This window comes from Eulemur rufifrons, chromosome 7 (assembly GCF_041146395.1).
Source record: "Eulemur rufifrons isolate Redbay chromosome 7, OSU_ERuf_1, whole genome shotgun sequence".
In the NCBI taxonomy this organism is placed as follows: domain Eukaryota; kingdom Metazoa; phylum Chordata; class Mammalia; order Primates; family Lemuridae; genus Eulemur; species Eulemur rufifrons.
The window spans coordinates 171,220,408-171,239,016 of NC_090989.1; the positions used below are offsets into that span (position 1 = coordinate 171,220,408).

The 18,609-nt window shown below is 47.0% G+C and overlaps 1 protein-coding gene across 5 annotated transcripts in view; it reads right to left on the reverse strand.

Moving 5' to 3' along the window:
* The window catches only part of LRIG1 (leucine rich repeats and immunoglobulin like domains 1), a 112,192-nt gene that overhangs the window by 25,664 nt on the left and 67,919 nt on the right, over window positions 1–18,609 (reverse strand). For all 5 annotated transcript variants that reach the window (XM_069476036.1, XM_069476038.1, XM_069476040.1 and 2 more), the window contains 4 exons: window positions 7,323–7,460; window positions 5,060–5,203; window positions 3,303–3,446; window positions 120–263 (listed from right to left, as the gene is read on the reverse strand). In XM_069476036.1, the coding sequence (XP_069332137.1) occupies window positions 120–263; window positions 3,303–3,446; window positions 5,060–5,203; window positions 7,323–7,460 (570 nt within the window). The remainder of the gene's footprint in view (window positions 1–119; window positions 264–3,302; window positions 3,447–5,059; window positions 5,204–7,322; window positions 7,461–18,609) is intronic.

The window sequence follows — 18,609 nt, forward strand, 5'->3', positions numbered from 1 at the left end:
AATGCTCCCGGTCCAGGGTGCTGTGGACTGAGCCAACACTAGAGCTTTCTGGGCTTGGGAGAATTCACCAACAGGCAGTGTCTCAAAAGCCCATCACAGTCCACAGCCGAGGAACTTACAACTCATGCAGCTTCCGGCAGAAGCTCCAGCCGTCCCGGTGAATACGGGAGATGGAGTTGTTGCTGAGGTGGAGCTGGTGCAGGGCTGTGAGGCCGTACAGCGAGCCGCTGTTCACTTCCAGCAGGCTGTTGTACTCGAGGTGCCTGCAAAGACAGCCACACGCAGGATGAAGAGGGGACTTTCACTCATTCACTCAACAGACAGCAAATAAGCAACCGCTCTCTATCAGATACCGTGGTCAGCACCAAGGATGTAACAGTGCACAAAAGAACTGCAGTGGGCTGGGCGCAGTGGCTCACGCCTCTAATCCTAGCACTCTGGGAGGCTGAGGCGGGTGGATCGCTCGAGGTCAGGAGTTCGAGACCAGCCTGTGCAAGAGCGAGACCCCCGTCTCTACTAAAAATAGAAAGAAATTATATGGACAACTAAAAATATATACAGAAAAAATTAGCCGGGCATGGTGGCGCATGCCTATAGTCCCAGCTACTCGGGAGGCTGAGGCAGGAGGATTGCTTAAGCCCAGGAGTTTGAGGTTGCTGTGAGCTAGGTTGACGCCACGGCACTCACTCTAGCCCGGGCAACAGAGCAAGACTCTGTCAAAAAAAAAAAAAAAAAGAACTGCAGTGAGCGAGTGCGTGAGACAGAGTGTACGTGCATGTGCACGCACACAGGAACTAGGAGAAGACAGGCCAACAAAACAGATGATGGTGAGTGGCAAGGCAGACTAGAAAGTTCAGAGGGCAAGGGGAAACTTCCTATGAATAACGCTTTTAGCTAAGTAAAAGTGAACCAGGCAAACAAATGGGCAGAGGCATTCCAAGTAAGGGCAAAGCCCATTAAACGACTGGAAAGAGAGAACAGGAGGCAGCTCTTACTATCACCCCATCTTACAAAGGAGATATCTACAGCTGAGAGAAGCTAGGTAACCACTTGTCTAAGACTCCACAGCTTAGCAAGTAGTAAAAGGGCCAGAACAAATTCAAACCCAGGTCTGGCCAGCAAAGGCTGGGCTCTGCACTGCTGTGCCAAAAGACCTGGCTTTAGCTCTGGGCTCAGACTACTTGGATTAAATTCCTAATTGTGTCACTTTGCTGGCTGAATAAACCTGAACATCTGTAAAATGGAGATAACCAAGAATATCAACTTCACAGGGCCTCTATGAGGAGGTAATAAAGTACACATCAGGATTTTAGCACAGTGCTGAAGACTTAGCTCTCAACAAGTTTATTAAGTACACTTTTATCCTGTGTCTCCACATGGCATATGCTAGCCCAGGTCTATCCTGGATGATTCCACTCTTTAATAAAAGTCACTAATTCAAATTTTGCTCCATGTTCAATATTACAAGGACATTGAGCAACCAAGTTTTGCTTTTTTTTTCTTCCTGGCACTGCTCAAAAACTAAGCACTTAATTTATAAATAACCTCTAAGGAAACTCATCACTCCTAATTTATACAAAATTGTTCAACATAAAAACCAAATGGGTGCCGGGCACAGTGGTTCACGCCTGTCATCCCAGCACTTTGGGAGGCCGAGGCAGGAGGATCGCTTGAGGCCAGGAATTCAAGGCCTGCCTGGGATAATAGCAAGGCCTCATCTCTACTAAAAATAAGAAAAATTAGCCTGGTGTGGTGGCATGCACCTGTAGTCCCAGCTACTTGGGGCTGAGGTGGGGGGATTTCTTGAGCCCAGGAATTCAAGGTTACAGTGAGCTATGATGGTGCCACTGCACTCCAGCCTGGGCAACAGAACAAGATCCTGTCTCTTTTAAAAACAAAACAAACAAACAAAAAACCCAGATGGCAGATGCTCCATTTTCTTCTGAGAATTCTCTTTTAATCTCATCCTCCTACCTGGCACATGACCACCTGGATTTTTCAAAGCTCAAAATGACAGTTTTAAGGATTTCAAGTTAAAGTGTTTTGGATACATAAAAGCAGAGGTCCAGCTAAGGGCCGGGAAGGAGGCGAGTGGGAAGCCCAGCAGCAGCTCCTGTCCTTGCTGCACACGGCGTACGGGGGAAGGGTGGTCACCGGAGACACCCGGACAGTGGGCACAGCACAACACGAGCACAGGCCTGGACCCAGCTGGTTTCCAGTATGAGATAACCAATAAAGGATATAGAAGTCATGATATAATTTGCAGACTGCAGGGGAGACATGGCTGCCGTCATGAGCAAGTTAAATCATCGACTTTAAAGCAGGAAATCTCAAGTGGACAAGTAAAGATGGTGGCATGAGCGTATGGACCTGGAAGTAACCACCAGCAAGACTAAAAACAGAAAACCCAAAAAGAGCAATGCTCAGAAGGGACTGCCTCCCGGGAGAAGAACTGGAATTAAGAGGGAACGAGGGGGCAGGGGCAGGCAGTGACTGCTTTTCTTTACTATCTGATTTTATTTAACTATGCGGATGCATTACTTTTGATTAGATATAAACAAATTTTAATGTTTAGAAAGAGAAGATTAGTAATTGCCTTTTCTCTATGCTTCTCTGTTGTTGTTTCATGTTACACAGGCAGGCAAGCACGTTCTGCTATTGTACACATCTGGTTTAAAGAGAATGCTCCCTTGATAAAAGCTGAACATCTGCACCCACAGTCTTGATTAGCTCACAAGACAGAAATAAATCTCCCAGGATGAGCTATACATTTTTGTCCCACCTGCACATCAAGAAAGATTGTCAACCCCACAATGGGGAGAAAAGGAACTTCCTGTGGTGTGTGGGAGTGGAGAGGATGCGGGGAGGGGTCTGTTCTGCAGCCCCTCGTTCACAGAGGAAGCAGGGGAGGTGGTGGTTGTGGCTGGGGGGCGGGTGGGAGCAGGCCCAGCACAAGGGCTCCCCTCCTCCACTTCCATCAACCAACTTACCTGACTATCAGATGAAACTTCCCCAAGAAACTTCCATATCTGCTAGGAAAGCACCCTGAGATTTGGCTCAGTCCCCAAAGACAGTAGGGCCCAGCTGAAGTCCCAAAGGGCAGAGGGCTGGGTCCAGCTGAAGTCTCAAAAGATCCTTCAGGGCAGGGGCTGGGTGCCTTTCTCCACGCCCAGTGCTTAGGTGAATGAGCGTGTGCGCACACACACACACACACACACACGCACATACACACACGGTGCACAAACAGACCGTGCATGGGTCCTCCACCCCAGAGCAAAGCCAGGGCCCCGCCCCACACTTACAGCACATGCATCTTGGACAGGCCCCAGAAGGCCCCATCTGTCAGATTGCTGATGTTGTTCCGCTGAAGCTTCAGCACCTCTAAACTGTCCAGCCCCTGGAATGTGAGGCCCTCGATCAATCGAATCCGATTCCGATTGAGATCCCTAAGGAGATGAAGCCAGCAGGGTCAGAGCATCTCAGGCATGTACCCCTCCTACAATCATTCCCAGGCAGTCCCGGCTGGGTTTCTGAGCCAGAGGAGAAATCCTGGTGAAGGGGTCCCTCGGGAGTCAGGACACACCAGGGGAGCACACGGTATGTCTCGCCCACCACAGAGGCACTGATGCTGCCACCCAATGGCTCAGGTGGGAAAGAGGGGCGCGGGGAGCTCCCCACAGCCAGCTCCAAGAACTTGTGTGTGCTTGCGATCCTCCCTGAGCAGCACGGTGCCATTCATGACTCTGCAGCGAGGACGTGGGTATGACTCAGGAGGTGGACGTCTTAGGTGAGGTGTCTCTTAGCTCAGCAACCGAAATCCACACCAGATGTCTCAACCCAGGAAAGGCCTAACCACTGCGTATCAGATGGCAGTAACATGTTCCACTCAGGGCATTTCACACAATCTCTACGTATCAAGAGAAGCTGCTGCACGGGGGGGGGGGGGGGGGGGGTTGGAATGGGGGAGACACCCCAGGAAGCACACACATTTGGCTTCCAGCCCCAGCATGACAAAGCTTCAGTTAACCACAGATGGCAGGAATCGGGGTGGGCTGGATCCGTAGCAACCCCGGGGAAGGGCAGGGAGAACACAGGGCTAACCAGAAAGCCCTTGGTTTTCCCCAAATATTTCTGCACTGTGTCACGACCCTGCCCCCCACACAGCCCCCTCGGTGTCAATGAGACCTTCTTCACAGACTGGAAAGAGCAGAGCCCGGGAGTCACCACCGGGAGGAGCAGCACAGGCAGGGCGGGGCCGGGGCGCATCCCATCTTGCTGCCCACCTGGCCCTCAACAACTGTTCTGTTCAAACCAAATTTCCCATATTGGCTTATTTTCCTGAAATACACTCTTCTGCTAAAAAGAGGACACAAAACAAAAAACCGGGGTGGGGGCGAGACCGTCATCAGATTCTGGTTAATGGAGGTTCTCTTGAATCCAAAGCTGTGTGTGTCTAGGCGGGCACACAGCCTCGACCACCAAAAAATTAAATAAATCCTTTAAAAAATATATCATATATCTTGGGAATGACAGGAGGAAGAAAAATATAAAAAATAAAATAAGATAAAAAATCAACGACCTTATAAGATTTAGGAGAGGAAGACAAAGGCCCATCTCTTGCTTGCTACCTCTGGCTACACTAACTTCTTCTCAAACTGCTCAAAGAAGAGCCAGATATCACCATGTCCAAGGCCCAGATTTTATGGGTATCTTTCAAAAATACACTAAAACCTCAAAAATATACCAACCCCATGCAACCTAAACACGAGCCAGCATCAGCTAACTAGCAGGATTCCTCATTTCGTCTTGGAAAATGTCAAGGAAGACAAGCACGTATAAACTAGTGGATCTTTTTCTCTCTGAGGCAGCCCACAGGCACCAGACCGGACTCCTAATTTGCTTTTATTAGGTGTTGCCGCAGGGCCGTTAATGACAGTTTATGCTGAGCTTTACCAAGGGGGAACGAGGACGGGGTCGCATTTGGTATGAGGTCCGTGGGGAAATCTGGCCTCCATAAACTTTGGCTAGCCTTAATTAAAGCGCGGGTTTCTGTACTCACAGTTGTGTCAGCCTGGGTAACTTGAATGCTTTTACAGGAAGCCGGGTGATCCTGTTTTTGCTCAGGCGAAGAGTTAGCAGCGATCGTGACAGACCATCAAATGCTCCCGACTCCAGGGTGCCAATCCGGTTGCTCGCCAGGTTGCTGGAATGGTTTGGAAAGAAAATGTAGTGGTCCGTAGGAGGCCTTCCTCATTTCATTACAGACACCAGACCCAGCTGGGTCTCAGTTGGGAAAACAAGATAAGACACACCCAGAGGGACAGGTTTCCAACGAGATGTTTATCGTCACAAGGCTTCCAGACGGGGAGCCAGAGCAGCGCAGGTGTCAGGACTGTCCAACTGAGGCCCGCAGGCTTGCCTGCCTGCAGCCTGGAGCACACTGTCCTGGTGGCTGGTGGGCCACCCCAAGAGGGTAGGAGTGAACGTCAAATACCCCCACGCCCGGCCACCCCCCACACCAGCCCCACCTCAGGAGCCACCTGCAAGGCTCCTTCCTCACCGCTCTGCCCAGGGTTGACGAGGAAGGCCCTAGAAAGCAGGAAGTCAACTGAGAGGCCAGGTCAGAGTCAACTGAATAATCTGGGGAAACAGACTTTAATTTTGAAGTGGGTCTCACTGAAGGGAATTACATAATACATAAGGATAAATCAACTCATTTTAATAATTTTAAATGCCTCAAAGAAACACTCTAGGTAGAGACCTGCACAGAGTCCCTTTAGAAAAGCGGCAACACTTCACGTGCCCACACTTAGGAGGTGATGTGTGTTGGGGCACCCACCGAGACAGCACAGGAAAGGCAGACACTGTCCCCCAGTGTCAGATCTGTGCTCCTCACTGCATGCAAATTACAGCAAGTAACAAAAATGAAAAAAAGAAAAGAGAGGAGCAACGGTATTCCTGGGAGAAGTTACCCGCCGCGGCCCCCGCCAACACCTCTCCTTCTGCCTCACCCAGGCAAATGCTAACTTTTTTTTTTTTGGCCTAAGTGAAAAGGAGAAAGGCCAGGGAGAATTCTCCACCACAGAGAGTGGAAAGGAATAAAGCACTTTTCATCCCCTCACCAGGCAGTGACCCAGGACAGGGCACATGAGGATTCCTTGCAAATGGGGCTGGACTGTTTGTTCTTAACACTCCAGATTAAAGAAGAACAGCCTGAGTGATGAAGATATACTGGCCCATAGCTGCCAAAATAGAAAGTCCTTCCTGCCTTCATGCAGGGAGAGAAGGTCAGTGCAATTCAGTTTAGCAGTTGTGTTTCTTATCCCAGGCAAGCAGGTGGCAGCTGGGGACACCTTTCGAAAGACCCTACTGGAGGTTTCACGATGGCCAATGCCTCCTGTTCCCAAATTCTGGCATCTTGATGCAGCCTAAGAAAGAAATCACTCCTCTCCGTGGGGTCTTTACTTGGAAAATCTGTGTGCTAAGCCTCATCCTCCCTGAAAAGACAGGTCACAACAAGACCCTAAAAGAGCCTTGAAAACGATTTCCAAAATTGCTCTGGAACAGTAATAATACAGGGAATAAAAACTCACCTATAAATGGAAAATGTCTCTTTAGACTGAATTTTCAGTTTCTTTCCCAAAGCAATACTTCCCTACCAACAAGTAGTGGATTAAACAGGCTTTAACTTTTTTCTTTCCTGTCTACCATCCATTGTGTGTGAGATGGGGCATCAACATGGGTAAGACAGAAACAGACAAAAAAATCTAAAAGGTGCTAAACGTCTATAGAACAGAGTAACTGCCCTCCCCCTAAACCTAATGACTTGTTTTAATAGTGCAAGATAAGCATTGACACGATAAGCCTTGTCAGAGCCTCCCTCCAGCGTAGGATCCTCTGACTACCCTCTAATCTTCTCTGGAAGCTTTCCTAGGAGGCAGTCTAGTGAACGGGAGAGAAAACAGGCTTTGTGGTCAGGATAGACCGTATCTGAATCCTGGACCGTCCTCTTTGAGTGGTGAGCCCTTGGACAGGCTAATTAACCTCCCCCTGCCTCAGCTTCCTCATCTGTCTGTAACATCACAGTAACGCTGTGGGATTTGGAAATGCTCCATCAACAGGCACACAGAAGGAAACAGGCCACGGGCCCCTGCCCTCTGCCCTGCAGAGGGAAGCCAAAGGCCTGCAGCGTCCCCACGGACTCAGCCAAGCCACGGCTGAGCAGAGAAGGAAACATCCACTCTGCATCCAGACCTGGGCGCTGGAGAAGCCGATACCCTGCCTGGAAGCAGAGGGACAGACAGCAGAACAGAGGTACTTACAGCTCCCTTAGAGGCAGTCCATGTGGAAAGCAGGAACTCCGGACTTCCGTGATGTTGTTTGAACTCAGATCCAACACTTCCAAGGAAAGGTAAGCTTTCAGCTGAGTCCCCTCCACGCTGCGAATCTTATTGTGCTGTCTGAAACACACCAAGGGAGGTGACTCAAGCATTTCCCTTTTGCAAAGTAATTGCAAAAAACTATTATTTCCCCCCATCCACCAGTTCTTTTAGACAGTTTTTCCTAGTTGTCTTGCCTTTCCATAAAACTACAAATGCAGTGATGCTTTAAAATGGTATCTCCTGTTCATCTTCCCATGAAGTTATTATCTGCTGGCTGAGTGCTGGATAGAATATGCTGGATTTTCTTGTCTGAAACAAGTTTGTCTGTCAAGGTTCTATGCCCAGGCTGCTCTTCTGAAGGGCAAGAACATAGCGGTGATATGTAAGACCATGTGAGACCAGCATGACATGACCAGAAGGATGAGCCCAGCACAGCCGGACAGCTCCAATCCAACCTTCATATATGACCTTTAGGGCCTAGTCCAACCCCGTAACTTAAAACAGTATAGGCACCCGGGCCCAGAGTTCACTTTAATCCAATTTAACACATCATTTCACACATTTTACTGACACCTACCGTGTACCAGGCACAGAGATAGACACAAAGGATAAAAAAAAAAAAAAAAAAAGATGATGACAAAATCCTGACAATCTACAAAGGCAAAGAGGGGCTCACTGCTGGGTCTAATTGGAATCACATCCCCTGAACCTTCTTACTCCACCCTTAATAGCTTTGTCCGCCTTGGTTTTCTCATCTGGGAGATGGGGCCACAGCCCTTAATTTCAGGGGCATGGATGATCCAACCTGAAACCTCACTGAAATACCTGGCAGATATTAAGGTGAACGTTCACAGTGCTTACCAGTCCCCCAAGAAAGGCATTTGCCACCATGACTTATTCGCACCTTTAATCCTCTGTCTGTAGACCCCACAATCTAACCCACGAACCAATAGCTATTAATCAGGAGACAGACAACAAATGCCAACCGAGGCTGGAGATACCTAACCACCCTGTTGTGGGTTTTGCTCTGCCGGGCAGATTCAAACCACCACTGCCCTGACTCCAATATTAGACACTTAAGAATGTGCTGGGTGGTGGCGCTAGGCCTCTAGGTCCCAGGCACTCACACTCGGGCCAGTTCTGAGTCAACAGTGTCAGCATCTCCGGCCAATCAAAGCATTCTTGAATGCAACACAAGTAAGCCAGGCGTCGCTTACCAAGTGGCATCTCCTTTAAACAAACACTTGACCAAATCAGTTCCAACAGGCATAAACAAGGACCTCTTTCCCAGAAGCTCTGGGGCTTCTTGTCGACTCCTTTGTTTTTCTTCACAAGTCTCCCAGGCCCTGAACTCAAAAATCCATTTACAAGGGCACAACTCTGCACACAGAGAAATCTCCCTAGAATGAAAGGACCCTTTCCCTTCACCTCTCCTTCCCACCCCCCAAAGCCACTTCCTTTGAGTTCTTTATTGAGTTCTTTAATAAAGATGGTCTCTTCAGTTTTCTGACTCCAAAAGAAAAAGAAAGGAAAAAAGAAAAGAGAAGCAAACCTTTATTATGTAAAGTATGGGAAGAAAAAGAACAAAAAATAAAGGCGACAGAGCTGAGCCTTATCCGGGAACTCTGAATACAGTACCAGGGAGCCAGGAAAAGAGGGTCTGCAGACAGAAGGGACGGGCGCCGCTGTCCCAGGCAGCACAAAGAGTGCTCTGGCGTGGGGAGGACTCTGCTGCTCGGCCGTGGGACAGCTGCGAACCCCGACACTTCTCCCGCCGCCTGTCTCTCTCCTCTCCCCCACCTCCCTCCTCTGTCTCCTTGGTCTTTGTCTTTGGTCTTATACCTTTTGCTTCTTTCTCGTCAGTCTATTTATTCATTGAATCAAACACATCCTAGGCCTCCCACTCTGGATAAAGGACACTGTGCGGAAGACAAGTCTCTTTCACGACTGGAAAAAGTTCCCACTTGGCCAAAGTAGCAGCCATGGAGATGGGGAACAAGGGTGCGTGGGAGTGCGGGCCACAGTGGCAGGGTCCGTGAGAGGAGTGGGGACGGGGGGGGGGGGGCGCTTGGGGCGGAGGGGGGGGATTCAATCCTGCCAGGGAGAAGATGCTGGCGCAAGTGTCTGAGGGTGGGATGCTGGAACTGGGAGGAGACAGGCAGGGACAGGCCAGGAGCTTGGATCAGATGGTGGAGCTGGTGGGGCAGGCAGGACCACATCAGGAAATGCCTCCCAGGCCAAGCTAAGGACATCACAGTGGGCCAGGTAAGAGATGGCGGCCATACGGACACAGGCACAGGAGAACAGTCATAGGACTACAGCCCACAAGAGCAGGAGGTGACAATGACAGCGATCCAATATTTTCCAGTTTGGAAATGGAAGATAACCAGGTTAGTGGGCCACTGGCCACACCTTCCATCCTTGCCCACTTAGGTCTGTCCCTAACCCCGCAGCCAGAGAGATCCTGCTAAAAACAGGTCAGCTCAGGTGTCCTAGTGAATAGGAGAAAACATTTGCGCATCATATATCTGATAGGGGGCCAGCACCCTGAATGCATAAAGAACCCCTACGACTCAACAACAGAAAACAAACAATCCAATTTAAAAAAGGAGCAAAGAACCTGAATAAACATTTCTCCAAGGAAAACAAACAATGGCCAACAAACACATGAAAAGATGCTCAGCATCACTATTAGGGAAATGCAAATCAAAAACACAGTGAGACATCACCTCACACCTCAGGATGGCTACTGTTAAAAAAATTAAATAACAAATGTGGGTGAGGATGTGGAGAAATTGAACCCCCCCAGCACTATTCGTGGGAATGTAAAATGGTGCAGCTACTGAAGAAGATAGTATGGTGATTCCTCAAAAAATTAAACACAGAATCACCGTGATCTAGCAACTCCACTTCTGGGTACTGAAAGAATTGAAAGCAGATCTCGAAAGAGACATCTGTATAGCCATGTTCATAGACGCATTATTCACAATAGTCAAAAGGTAAAGCAACCCAAATGTTCATCAACAGATGAATAAACAACATGTGGTATATACATACAAGGGAATATTATTCAACCTTAAAAAGAAGAGAGATTTTGACACATGCTACCGAATGGATGAGCCCTGAAGATATTACGCTAAGTGAAATACGTCAGTCACAAAAAGACAATTGCTGTATGATTCCACTGATACGAGGCATGTAAAGTAGTCAGATTCTCAGACACAGAAAGTAGCATGGTAGTTGCCAGGGAGTGGCAGGAGGGGAAAATGGAGCTTTGTTGTCCAATGGGCATGGAGTTTTAGTTTTGCAAGATGAAAAAGTTCCAGAGATCCATTGCACAACATGAATAAACTGAACACTGTTGAACTCTACACTTAAAAATATGATTAGGATAGCAAATTTTATGTTATTTGTATTTTACCACAATTTAAAAATAAAACACAAGTCAGTCCACAGTACTCTTCTGCCAAATCCCAAATGGTTCTTGTATGTCACTCAGGAGTAAGTCCCTATGATGACCCCCAAGGCCCACAGGGTCTGGCACACACACCCCTCACCTCCTACACTCCACCCTCAACAAACATGTCAGGCCTGGGGACCTTCACCAGTGTGGTCCCACTGCTTGGAATGCTGCTCCCCAGAGATCCAGGTGTCTCACGCCCTCACTCCCTTCCCAGCGTTATTCAAATGTCACCTTCTCAATGAGGCCTTCCCTGGCCACCTTCTCTACAACCACAAGCCCCTTCACACACACACATATACACACATACACACTCTCTACCCCCTTGACTGCTTTATTTTTCTAAAGTCCTAATTATCATCTAATATCCTCAGTATTTGCTTATTTCTAGTTCACCATCTCCCCCTGCCCCCATGTGGCTCCACCAAGGCAAAGAGATGTTTCCTTTGTTCACTCTTATGTTTCCAGCCACAGGGCAAGGCACATAGTTGGTGCTCAATAAATGCCCGCTGATTGAATCACAAAGCGTGAATACAGGTTGAATTCAGAAGGGCTGAGGCTGGACACAGATTTCGGACTCACCAGCATATAAGCAGAAGAAAACCACGCAAGTAGCTGAGTTCAATCAGAACTCAGGACCATGTGGAGAGGATAGTATCCCAGGTGCCCTATGACATCACTGCCCAGACACAAACTGAGCCCACAGCAGCTCCAGAGATCCTCAGGGCTCCAACACTGCCATCCCCAGCTGTTGAGGACACACATGCCACCTTTCCCCCAACCTAAGTCAGTCCCTCTGCTCCAGACTGTAGCCCTGGACCCTGATCAAATCCTTCTCCTGAAATGTCCCGTATGCAGGACAGCTGACTTCGAAGCTCTGCCCTCCAGGAGAACTCTGCATCCCTTTCCCCAGGAAGCAAGAACCACACTGCATCAGCTGTGTCTGTGCACCCTGGCAGTTCCACCCAAGGCAGGGAGTTCTTCCTTGTCTGGAACATGGCACAGCACTGTGGACCAATATGCTGTGTAGCTCTGCTCAAGTTCAGATCCCAGCTACACCTCCCATGGGTGTGAACCTTGGAGGAGCCCCATCTGTAAAGCAGGGTGTTAAGTTCCTAGGCCCCACGGGCTCATATGACCTGACATGTAGTGGTTGCTCAAGAAAATGAATTCTCATTTTTAGTAGTCATGTTTGTGTCCTCAGAGCCAAGCTCAGGGTCTAGTTTGTAGAAGGTGCTTTGGCAAAAGGATGAATAAAATTAATGAATGATTGGTTCTTATCTCCTCCTCTGCCACATTTCAATGAGAACAAGCAGGCCTGGCTCCCCCCTCAGGAACCAAGGATTGACTCAGAGCTCTTACTCTTAGCTTTATGCATGAAACAGGCCTGCTCCAGCTACAGAGTGTCAGACCCAGCCACTGGGAAGACCAGGGTGTTTCGGGGAGCCACGCTTCAAAGCAAATCCCAGACTGCAACTTCTGTGGGACTCAGGGTGCCCAGAGATCCAACAGATCCCCAACCAGCCAGATGACAGCCCCCGCCTCACTCCAACGGCAAGTGGGACTCAGGCCCATGTCTTTGACCCAAGCTCACCGAACCCCACCACTTCAGGGGGAGCCTGCCAGTCTAAGACAGCCCCTGCAGGACCCACTTCTACCAAGGTGAGAGGACACAGCAAGTATTCACACCCCTGCAGGGAAGCCCTCCCGCTTCCTGCCTGAGAGTCCACGGCTGTGGAAAGGTGTCTGCTGCCCTGACTGAAGCCGGCATTCCATTTTCAGGAAACTGTTTTTAATGCCACCTGCAAACACAGGTGGTCATCATGTCATTCCTTTAACCTAACTGTGCAAGAACTCCTCTTATAACCTCTGAATAGCTGATCTGTTAACGAACATCTATCATGTATACAGCAGGCCCTGGGCAAAACATCAGTGAAATCATGAAGCAATCAAACAAGGTAGGTACTACTTTTATTATCTCTACAGGTGGTCCCCTACTTACAATGGCTCGACTTAACAACTGTTTGACTTCACCATAGATGGTCGGTAGAAACCATATGTCAAGTACCCATACAATCATTCTGTTTTTCACTTTCAGTACAGTATTCAATAAATTACACAAGATACTACACACTGTATTACAAAATAGGATTTCTGTTAGATGTTTTTGCCCAACTGTAGGCTAACATAAGTGTTCGAAGCACATTTAAGGTAGGCTAGGCTAAGCTATAATGTTCAGTAGGTTAGGAGTATTAAATGCATTTTCAATTTACGGCATTTTCAATTCTGAGGGGTTTATCAGGATGTAATGCCATCCTACGTCAAGGAGCATCTGTACTTAGATGGTTGAAGAAATTGAGGCTCAGAGATCTGCAGAAACTTACCTGTGGTCACACAGCTGGGACGCCAGAGGAGCGTGACACTTTATCCAGCCCGAGATGCTCTCCTGGCAGAATTTTAAGGGAACTACCCCAGATTCCACCCAGAAGCCTTCAGCAAAGCTTGGCTAAATCTAAATGTCAGCTGGCTATTTCTTGGTCAACTCAGCCAGGTGGCCCAGCTTTTGTACCAGTGTCCCAGAGTGCTGCGTGAGTAGCAAATACACACAAGGCTTTGTGCAACCAAACTTCGGCAAAGAAGGCAGATGAAACTAAAGTTCTTATTCTGGAGGTTCTGGATGGAAAGAATAGAAGAGTTTCTTTGAGACCTTAACAGACCTGCATTTGAGGGAGGAACGAGTACCTTTATCCTTAGGGAAGGTAAAGCTGCAAAGGGATCCATTTAAGTTTACAAAAAAGCATGAGGATGGTGCAAGGTGAGAGGAGAGTGTCGTGCTAGGAACAGTTCTTACTGGCCTCATCAAAGGAACAGTCCAGTCTTTCTCTGCAACCAAACACAACTAGTGATTCTGCAATTACAGGGACTGGGGGAAGTGTGTGGTGGCCAGGTCACGTGGCATTCGTGTCAGTTTACCCCTTGGGCTGCCCTCTGGAGCGAGGAGAACTTAATACAGCAGAAGTCTATTAAACCAACACCTGTTAAAGGCTTCAAAAATAAAATCAGTCTTCAAAGGCAGAGAGCAGGCAAGATAAGCTCTCCCCACTTGGCTACATTTTCAGAGCCAATGTTAAATTAGACAGTAAAACAGATGGAGGCATTTGAAACCAACATTTAAAACTTTTTATCATAAGTGATTGTTCCACTACAGTTCTGGGAAAGCCTGGTTTACAAGGTATTCCCGTTAGTGGGAGAAAAGATCTCATGTCACAGATAACAGCCAGGAGGAAAGGGCAAAAACATCAAAGGCACAGGGCCAAGGTGGGTCAAGTGGGTAACTTCTGGTTCCTGAAATTATGTACCTATTGTCTATACCAGGGGTCAGCAAACTTATTCCATAATGGACCAGATGCTAAGTATTTTAGGCTTTGTGGGTCATATGGTCTCAGTCAAACTCTGTTGTTGTAGGGTAAAAGTAGCCACAGACAATATGTAAATGAATGAGTGTGTCTGTGTTCCAATAAAACTTTACTTATAAAAACAAGTAGTGGGCCTAGATTTGGGCCCTTGGCTGTAGTTTGCTGAGCCTGTCAACACTATGGCAACCAGTTTGGGTTTCTAGGGCCAGGGACCTGGATTCTAATTCCAGCTCTGATGCAACTTTGGAACTGTATATACATGACTCTTTCTCTACCTGGTTTAACCACCTGGAAAATGAGGCTAAATACCCCTCAAACGCACAGAGAAAGCCCTCCCATTCTCCCTCCAGAGCCCACGTCACACATCACTAATCACAATGTTTGCCGCCAACATCTTTCCTACCTCTTCGGAAGGTGAAATGGAATATAAGTCCACATCACTATTATGTTCCTCGAAAGATGAGCCAGGTTCCTTGCTGGAGTCAGTGAAAGCAGGGTTATCTTACAGAAAACACACAGATCCACACTGCATATCCTTCCTCAGTTTAGTTCTGCCAGTTAGTCTGAAGCACACTGAAGCCGGCCGACTCACCAGTCCTAAGTCTAAGCAGGAATGCCCTTCGGCTCTTCCAGACTCTCACAGTGACTCACGGGAGTCCACACTGTCAACCCTGAGTGTGGACTCCCACCAGAAACAGCAAATCTTCCATAATTTTACTTCAAGATCAAACTTTTCACATGCCTTACTTAACAAGTCAACAAAACCCAAATTACAGTTCCTTGCCTTCCCTGATCCTCTGGCTAAAAAATAGTTTCACCTAAGCTTAGAATGGGAAGAAACTGTAACAGGCCACCCAACTCCACACCCCACAGCCTCCGAGCACTGGCAGCACTTTGCCCACCATGGTGCCACTCTGGAATTCCTACAAAAGCTCTGCATTGTACACCCAATCATTCTGCCTACACACTGCGGACACTCAAAGGTCTGATCAAGATGAATGAAGGTATGTGCACACCTACATGTGCCATCTGAGGCTACGGTGTAGCTTAACATGCCATACATGGAATCCATACAACGTGAGACTATGTGAGCTCCTGACGTTATTGATTATGAAATTCAGCACAGGACAGAGCAGCCCTGACCTAAGGAGCTATACTGTATTACTGTATGTGCCAAAAAATGCTAACCATTTCAAAAACACACATGAAGATGATGATTTGATGATTTCTCCTTTGTCACACCAATACCAGACAGACCCTATGGCCAAGTGTTGGCAGTTCTTTTGTTTACAAACATTTTTATTGAAATGTAACAGTTATACTGAGAAGTGCATAAATTATGAGTATAGAGCTCAATGCATTTTTACAAAATGTATGCACCCATGTAACCACCTCTCAGATCAAGATAGAGGACATTTTCAGCACACCAGAAGTCTCTGTCCTCCTGTCATTTTCCTAGCTATTATTCTTCCCAAAGGAGACCTCTAATTTTTACCACTCATGATTTTGTCTATTTTTGTGCCATATAGACACAAAATTGTTCTATACATACTCCTCTGTAAGTAGCTACCTTCACTCAACATTATGTTTGTAAGTTCTACCCGGGTTGTTGCATTAGCAGTAGCCAATTCTTTTTTTTTATTTCTATTTTTTCCCTTTAAGCTCTGTTGGACTTGAAGTAGTTAATTCTTTTCTATCACTGTATAGTATTTATATTGAAGGAATACAGCAATTTTTTTTTTCATTCTCTTGTTGATGGACAGAGTTATTTCCAGTTCAGGCTACTGCAAAAATCACAGTTATGAACATGGACATGTCCTCTGCACGTGTTTTTTGGTGTGTATTTACATGCATTTCTGGCAGGTGTGCAATGTCCAGGCATGGGATTGCTACACAGGTCATCAAGTATGCATATGTTCAACCTGTAGACACTGGTAGTTTTCTTTCAAACCAAATCCCCCAGGGTTGAAATGAATCTGAAAACCAGTTGATCCAAGTGGACCACATTCTCAGACGCTACTGCCCTCATGGGTCCCTTCCTGCACCCCTCCCCACAAAACGAATGAAGAATACAGCCTGGGGCCACAGAACATGGCCAGGCTCAATCTAATCTTCTTCAGGTGTCAAAGAGAATTATTATAATTTTTTTTTTAATAAGTGAGGGCCTAATAAGCACCAAAAAAGAAAAAAAATAGAATAATTCTAAGTCCCTAATTGGCAAGAAACATGAACGCACCCGATGCTAGAACAGTGCCCATATGCAACTTGAAAATGAGGAAGAGATTTTTCAAAGAACAAGAGAGTGTAGAAGAGCTTTCCTAAGCCAACTTGAAGAAAAGTCGCTGTTCTCAGAAGGACCCAAAAGCATCACCCTCTCACTAGGCTGCTTTACATTCATCTTCTTAAAAACAAAACCAAAATCATGTGTTCTATTGCATAAATTGATCATTTGCTCGAAGAAATTGCTGTCTCGTAAGAAGAAATGGCCCAGCCTGGGTTGTTTGCTGGACAGGAAATGAAAATCAGAATAAGCAGGTCTCTTTCTCTCTCACTCACTCCCTCTTTCCCCTGCTGCTGGTGAATCACCACTTCCCTGGGGAATTTTGGCAGATTCTCAGCCTGGCTGCAGATGACGTTCCGGATCTGTTTATTCAGGTGGAGATGGGATAAAAAACAAGAGCAGCCCAGTGGCGGGATAAACAGCCTCCGCCAGGCAAGGTCAACCCCTTTGAAGGCAGGACTGGGCTGTGTCAACCAACCTTCCAACCCGTTCACTTCCTCTGGGGTCACTCTTCCCTTGGGGTCTTCAACGAACAGTTTCCATTAACTCCTTGCAAAGAAGACCTGATGTCCCATCCCCATGACACTGCATGGCCGCAGGGACCCTGCTGCAGCACATCCCACTTGGTTCTCCCACCCATCAGCTTACACCCATTGAGCTGAAAACCCCAGATGTAAAATTAAGAGATCTAGAGACGGTCAAGAGCCAGTCACCACTGTTCTGATGAGGGTGACCCAATCCATGCATGACTGCAGGTCATCAGGATCCAATCCAAACTATCGGAATGTCCCGCATTTCATTTTAAGATGCACAAATAAAAAACAGTAACAATGAGAAAACCTCCTAAGGAAATGCACATTGTTTCGTGAAAGAAGGCCATCTGAAAAGACAACCTACTGTATGATTCCAAAAGTATGGCATTCTGAGACAAATCTATGGAGATAGGAAAAAGATCAGTGGCTGCGAGGGGTGAGGAAGGAGGGAAGGATGAATAGGTGGAGCACTGAGGAGTTTTATGGCAGTGAGACTAGTTTCTGTGTGATACTGTAATGGTGGATACATAGAAGGTACAGCACCAAGAGTGAATGCTAAACTACGGACTTTAGTTAGTAATAATGTATCAGAATATTGACTCATCAATTCTAACAAATGTACCACACTAAGGCAAGACATTAATAATAGGGGAAGTGGGGCAGGGTACATGGGAACTCTCTGTACTTTCCACTCAATTTTTCTGTAAACTCGAAATTGCTCCAAAAGTCTACTAATTAAAAACAAAACAAAACAAAACCTCCTAAAGTATTAAGTGGTCCTGAAGTCTTGACAACAGTAGAATGTAAGCTGCACATGGCCTGGAATTTTTTAACCTTATTTACTGCTATATCCTTAGCACCCAGAACTATGTTTAGAACATAAAAGGTGCTCAATCAATATTTGTTGAATAAATAAATGAATTACAACTTTAGTTCCATCTCTTACATTGACCACAATAAAACTGAAGCAAGGAATGCTACTCAGAAAAAAAAACACTCTGAAGCAAGACCATCCAATTAAAAATTTTTAAAAAGAAAAAAATTAAACATATAATGTACAGTGAAAATATTTTTAAGGTAAAGCAGCTGATAGATCTCTTTAAAATGTCAAATAGAATGGACTTTCAAATAGAAAGGATTTTGGAGTTACTTATGCATTTCCTATGCTCAATTTAACCCCAAACGCTGGCATTCACTGACTAACACCAGGGTTGGCAGTGGCGAGACAACTGTACTTGTCCTGAGCTGGCTAACAACCCCTCCCTCACCCCAGCCCTGGCCGCAGCTCTGCCAGAGAGCAGCAGTGAGGAGCGGCCCGAGGCCCCTGTCTGCACACACCCTCCCCACACTTCCCCTGGGAGCTCCAACCAGACACTGCTGACCCCAGGAAGCTGTGCGAGCCACATCTGGACTGCGCTCCCCAGGAAGAAAGGCTGTGCCATCCTAACACCGGCAGCGACTTCCAAGGACTTGAAAAGTCAGTTCCATGTCTACAGGGAGATGATTTGTCCTGGCATCTGGGCAGGGCAAAGTGGTA